The sequence below is a fragment of the Ascaphus truei genome, chromosome 7, assembly GCF_040206685.1.
Source record: "Ascaphus truei isolate aAscTru1 chromosome 7, aAscTru1.hap1, whole genome shotgun sequence".
NCBI classification, from domain to species: domain Eukaryota; kingdom Metazoa; phylum Chordata; class Amphibia; order Anura; family Ascaphidae; genus Ascaphus; species Ascaphus truei.
In genome coordinates this window covers 57,327,187-57,333,608 of record NC_134489.1, presented here as the reverse complement: position 1 = coordinate 57,333,608, position 6,422 = coordinate 57,327,187, and the positions used below count along the sequence as shown (strand labels likewise).

At 37.1% G+C, this 6,422-nt stretch overlaps 1 protein-coding gene across 1 annotated transcript; it reads left to right on the top strand.

Moving 5' to 3' along the window:
- Positions 1-474: 474 nt before the first annotated feature.
- On the top strand, positions 475-6,156 carry FAM237A (family with sequence similarity 237 member A). The gene is given in 2 exon segments (XM_075606764.1): positions 475-865; positions 6,017-6,156. Coding segments are annotated over 2 exon segments (504 nt in total). The 5' UTR covers positions 475-501.
- The last annotated feature ends 266 nt before the right edge of the window (positions 6,157-6,422 follow it).

Genomic DNA, 6,422 nt, shown 5'->3' with positions numbered 1-6,422 from the left:
GCAGAGGTTAGTTATCAGGGTGATGGTGAATGGGGGAAAGATAAAGAGTATCTATATACGTGCGTGCATGTCCCATCAAGTCTTTAAATAATCCTCACTGCAGATGTATGAGCTGTTAAGAAAGTTAAGTGCACTACTTCATAACGTATGCAATAGTGTACTGGCACTGCATGAAAAGATAGCAGAATTGTATTAAAACTGCAGTGGTACTTGTTTATATAGTTCAGTTTGACCAATTTAGCAGCACTATTGATGATTGTAAAGCTACTTTTGTTTTTGTGATACTGCTTTTTCCCAGTTGTAAAGTCCCAAAGTAAACGTGTCTCTCATCCCCATGCTTAAACGCAATGTATAAACTTACAGAAAAACTTCTACATCCCGTTAATGGATCTTATTCTTCTGCTTCAGAATCAAAGATCTTAAAGGATTTTGTTTTTATTTGCAGTATTTTAGAGGTGGTACAGTATGAGCACTGGGAACAGAAGAACAACATACTACAGCATGCAACTAATATGTTCTCTGCTCTTCCTGGGAACATTTGGGATCCACACCATCTCTTGCCATGGTCAAATTGACCCGCTTGCCCTGGGCCGTGCAGATCCCCAGTGCTGGGATTCATCAACAGCCATCCTGCTGGAGATGAGGAAGCCACGCATTGCAGACACTGTCTCTGGCTTCTGGGACTTCATGATATACTTAAAGTCATCTGAGAACTTTAAGCATGGGGCTCTGTTCTGGGACCTGGCACAACTTTTCTGGGACATCTATGTGGACTGCGTGCTCTCCAGAACCCACGGCCTTGGGAGGAGACAGCTGGATGAAGGAGAAAAGAAAATAATCAATTTAATTTCACATTTCACATCAAGTAAGTTCCTTCTGATTTCAGTGCATGTGTGTCTAGACACGTTCACATAGTAGTAGAGAGATATGGGGATTAACCCCTGGGTGTTCCGAGGCTTCTACCCAGGCTATAATAGATACTGTCCATTGATCATGGAGAAAGACACCACTCATAAAAGATTATAAATATAAGGCTATATAAGCCCATCCGGAAACACATCAGGGTGGTGGGCTAGGATTTTTACCCGGTAGTAGTACAGAGAGGTACCTCCTGGAGAGGCGCCTCAAGGTAAGTCACTGGTCCGTTGTCCGTCAGCCTCACCTCCACCCTGTGTCCTGCGACAAGCAGTTCAGCTGGTCAGTACTCACAGACTCCGTTTCAATCTGGTCAGGACGCTGAAATATCTGCAGCTTCTGTCTTTGCTGCTCGTGGTGTCGGCATGCTCCAGCCGGAAATAACGTCAAACATAGAGGATATGGTGAACCGCGGTCACAGCAACTCCAACAGCCAACACATTGAAAAAAGTAAAAAACTTTATTGATGACTAACAGTGAACATCAGGAACAATACACTTTGCACATTTATTTTAGAATCAATCACTTTTTTATTAACTCACAATTATTTTTTATTTGATTCACGTTTTTATTTACAGTTATTAGGCACTGCAATGGGCACAAGTTTTGCACCATCTTATGCAAATTTATTTATGGGTTTATGGGAAGCACAATATATATATATATCACAGTAATAATTTGTTTCGTTCCAATATTATATTTTTTAAAAGATTCATCGACGATCTCATAATGATATGGGACGGCGATGAAGCATCACTTATTTCTTTTATTAATGTATTAAACACGAATGATCTTAATATTAGATTCACATTTGAACAAAATATTAATTGCATTAATTACCTAGACCTACTCCTGTACATCGACCATAATATGACCATCCAAACAGACATTTTTAGAAAACCTAATTCTAGGAATACCCTACTCTCAGCTAGGAGTTGCCATCCACGTTCGCTAGTTAAAAGCATTCCCAAGGCTTAAATTATTAAGGTTAAAAAGATTATGCTCTGATAATGATAGTTTCCTTGTACAATCCAGGGAACTGTCGGAAAGATTTTAGCCAGAGGGTATACTCATTCTGATGTTCAATTAGCGTTTGAATCTGCAAAATCTATGGATCGATTAACACTCTTGAAAAGTAAAAAGAGGATACCAAAGAATTGTAAAGATAATGTGAAATCCCTTTCCAGATACAACAATGTAAGTCCACTGTTTATCACTACATATAATCGTCAATCAAAATTAATATGTGATATTGTGTATAAGCATTGGCAAACGTTGTCCCTGGATAAGGACATCTCTGAATTTGTAAAAAAATGGGCCAAAGTTTACCTACCGTAAGGCTAAAACACTTGCTTCACACTTGTCACCAAGCCTTTTCCAGTCTCGTTCAGAATATACTAATATACGAGGGATACCTAAGGGTTTTTTTTGCATGTGGAAATTGTTCCATGTGCAGATATGTACATACCACAAAATTTATAACTTTTGACGGTAATAAGACTAAATACTGTATTAAAACCTTCTTGAATTGTAATACTACTTTTACGATATACCTTCTACAATATGGATGTGATAAGAAATATGTCGGACAAACTATTAGACCATTAAAAATGCGAATTGCAGAGCATGTTCGTCTGATAAAAAGAAAAGATTTATCACATCCGGTGCCTAGACACTTTGCTAGGTGTCCTAGAGGTGGTATAGACAATTTTTCATACTTGGCTATTGAGCATATTCCCCGTCATGTAAGGGGTGGTGATAGAGAAGGCACATTGAATAGACAAGAAATGTACTGGATATACACTTTGAACACTCTCCATCCATTTGGCATCAACCAGGAGTTGGAGCTTAAACACTTCTTGGTGGGTTGACATGTGTGGGGCGAGTGTTCAGAGTGTATATTAACTATTATTACAGTATTGGAACAGCATATATTATGTGATTGTTATTGGGTATGTACCATCTGTATGACCTTTTTTATATGCATCAAAAAGTTCCTATATCTTCTATGTATGTGCCCTTAAATAATATTCACAATTGCGCTATCTTTAAATGAATTACTATTATTCATACTAAATTGATTTAAATAATTAATGTTTGTGCTTAGTATCTACATTTATTATATTATTTATTATTTTTTGTAATAATTATGTGAGCATTCAGTTTTCTTGTTTTTAACATTATGTTTTTAAACCATTTTTCTTTCCTTATTCTTATCTTAGAATATATATTTGTGTATTGTGTGGTGTTTGTTGCATGTACCGGCCCTTGTATATATGGGGTGACGTGGAATTGATTCAAATGGTTTAATTGGTTTGCAGGTGAAGGGGAAGGTCCATCCCTGTGATTGAATAATTAATTTGACACGTCATGCCCTATATAAGGTTCGTTAGTATGCATGGGTAATCACTCTTTGAAAAAGTCCATCATTGGACGAAACGCATCAAAGTGTATTGTTCCTTATGTTCACTGTTAGTCATCAATAAAGTTTTTTACTTTTTTCAATGCATTGGCTGTTGGAGTTGCTGTGACCGCGGTTCACCATTTCCTCTATGTTTGACGTTCACATAGTAAGATGCATTGTGTGCCAGGATAGTTGACTTGGCTTTGGACAAAACTAGATTGCTGTAGGATTTAATACCTTTTAAGGCAACATTAAAGCCTCCAATAGATACTGTTTTCATTTTCATTTTGTACCACAAAAGTTTCTTTAGATCAAATGGATTTCTATGGTCCTAGAAGCTAATTTGTAGATTAATTGCAGAAGAGACACTTGAGATTGAGAAAGCTTTGTACACTATAATTTTATCTATGAAGCACTCATGTTGGTCCACTAAAAGGTATCAGAACCAGTAATACATTTTTGGTTATCCGGGTTCAACACAACTATAAGAACTTTCAACTAAAAAAAGCTAATGTGATATATATATATATATATATATATATATATTACACACACACACACACACACACATATATATACATACAGACAGACACAGACACAGACACAGACAAACACGCACCGGCTTAAACCTTTTTCACTGACTGCCCACACCTATGGAATGCCCTTCCCCTCAGTACCCGACTAGCACCCTCTCTATCCACCTTTAAGACCCACCTTAAGACACACTTGCTTAAAGAAGCATATGAATAGCACTGTGGATATTCTGAACACATGAAACATTAAGCTTGGCCCCCTGCAGACGCACTTACCAGAACTCCCTCCTACTGTCTCTGTACGTTCTACCTACCTACCAATTAGACTGTAAGCTCGGGGCAGGGACTCCTCTTCCTTAATGTTACTTTTATGTCTGAAGCACTTATTCCCATGATCTGTTATTTATTTGATTACCACATGTATTACTACTGTGAAGCGCTATGTACATTAATGGCGCTATATAAATAAAGACATACAATACAATACAACAGAAGTATTACCCTGCACCTCACTGACCCCTATTTAATGTTTTCAAAGTCCGGCTTTGATTAGAAAAAAAAATCCCACTTCGTCAGGCTCTGATGAGGTAATTTCCCAGCTACAGCAAAATAACATTTAACATTAGATACTTTGTGATGTGTGTCAATGACAAGATCAATTAATAGGATATAGTTGGCAAAAACAAACCATATGAAAAAGAATAGGATGGCAGCTAAAGCTAGAGGTGTGGTCATGTTGTACTGCATGACATCACAAATATTAATGAAGAGAAGCTCCAAATGTTAAGCATGACTGTTTGAATTCAAATGGTTAGAGTGAGAGATTAAGGCAGTGCTTATAGTGACAGCGATGGCACGTCGCCTGAAAACAAAAGCATTGCCGCCATCGCGTGCGCTTATAGCAAGCGCGACGCAACAGAGCGACGGAAGCAACGCGAATTCCTGAAGCCGATAAAATTTGATTTTTCAGAGGCTGTCGCCACATGTGACAGCCTCTGAACCAATCAATGGCCAGGTCGCCAGCGACGTCGCCGAAAGTTAAATTATAACTTTCGTGGGTGGCGACAGCAACAGGTGATGTCACCCGTTGCGTTACCGTCGCGCTTATAGCACTGTAAGCACGGCCAAAGAAACACAGAGGGACAGGGTTGGTTCGTAGTATTGTTAGCGTTAGCTTCTAAAATAAGTGTTAGTGATAGGGATGAAGGTTTAGTGTTAGGTATTTCAGTAGTATGTGCATTAGTAATACATATGTGTATAATATATATATATATATATATATATATATATATATATATATATATATATATATATATATATATATATATATTTTTTTTTCTGCTGTTATTTATTTTGTTCTGTTGCTATGGATAGTTTATCAGCCATATACACTCTGTCCTTGTTACAATAACCAGTTACACTGTGGCCACACTGAATAGAGCAAACATGTCAAGAAGAGGAGGTAGTGTTCGGTACAAAACCAGTACAAAACAGTACCAACCTACTCACAGAAACCTGCAGCCTTCACAAAGTCGTCGTCCCCCCTGCCACCATATAACACTATATATACTCACTAGCACTAAAATTCACAGAGCTCCAGTCACACTCAACCATCACCTACCTTTATTCATAGAGAAAGAGACAAATCAGAAAACCAATTGTAGTCTGGTTGGTAAACAATGCTGTAAAGTATCCTGAGGTCACCTTTGTGCATTCCAACCAGGTTAGTGTTGGGCGCACAAAAACTTTTTTAAAATTGGTGCAAATGTGCTGTACCAGATTTAAGTCTATTTGCTTACATACATAAAGTAGGATACCACATTTGTAATTGACTGAACATCAACAAAGGAGTTGATAACATAACAGAAATAGAGCATGTTTTTTTTAAATACAAGCGGACTATATACCGCAGTCTAAATTAAACTTTAACATACTGTAGTAGATATTAATAATAGAGAAAGGTAAGTATTGGCTTTAATAACAACAACAAGTAGATTTATTTAAACATTTAAACTGTGGGCATTAAATGAATTGACTAAATCAACTTAACAGTATTGCAGCAAATTACATCAGATGTTTTAGCCTACAGTAAGCAGTTCTCTGGCTGGATATATTGATAATGTTCTTCATTGGTAAAACTGCTTTATTCCTTCTTGTCTTTCAGAGACATTCTCTCATGGCCAAAGATTGCTGCTACCGAAAAAGAAAGAACTACGTGAAGAGTTAATAGGCATCCGTGTGCACAAAAGTTAATCAACACTGCTTGGTAGTATCAGCAAAAGCATGAGCATCATGAGGAAATAGGTTAAGCCTGAAGGGACATAGAAATGACAATATTTATTACATTAACCCCAAGCAAAAAAGATTCATATTCTAGGTCATTGCTTTCATTATTACAGAATGATTGCACCTGTATTAAATGTAGCCTTACCTTAATACAAATACCTCACAAATAAATAGGTAATGCAAAATATTTAATAATAAGAAATAATATTGATTTCAAATATTGTTTCTATAGTGCTGACAATGTACACATTTCTGTACATAGTGTTCCTCAGGCACCATGATTC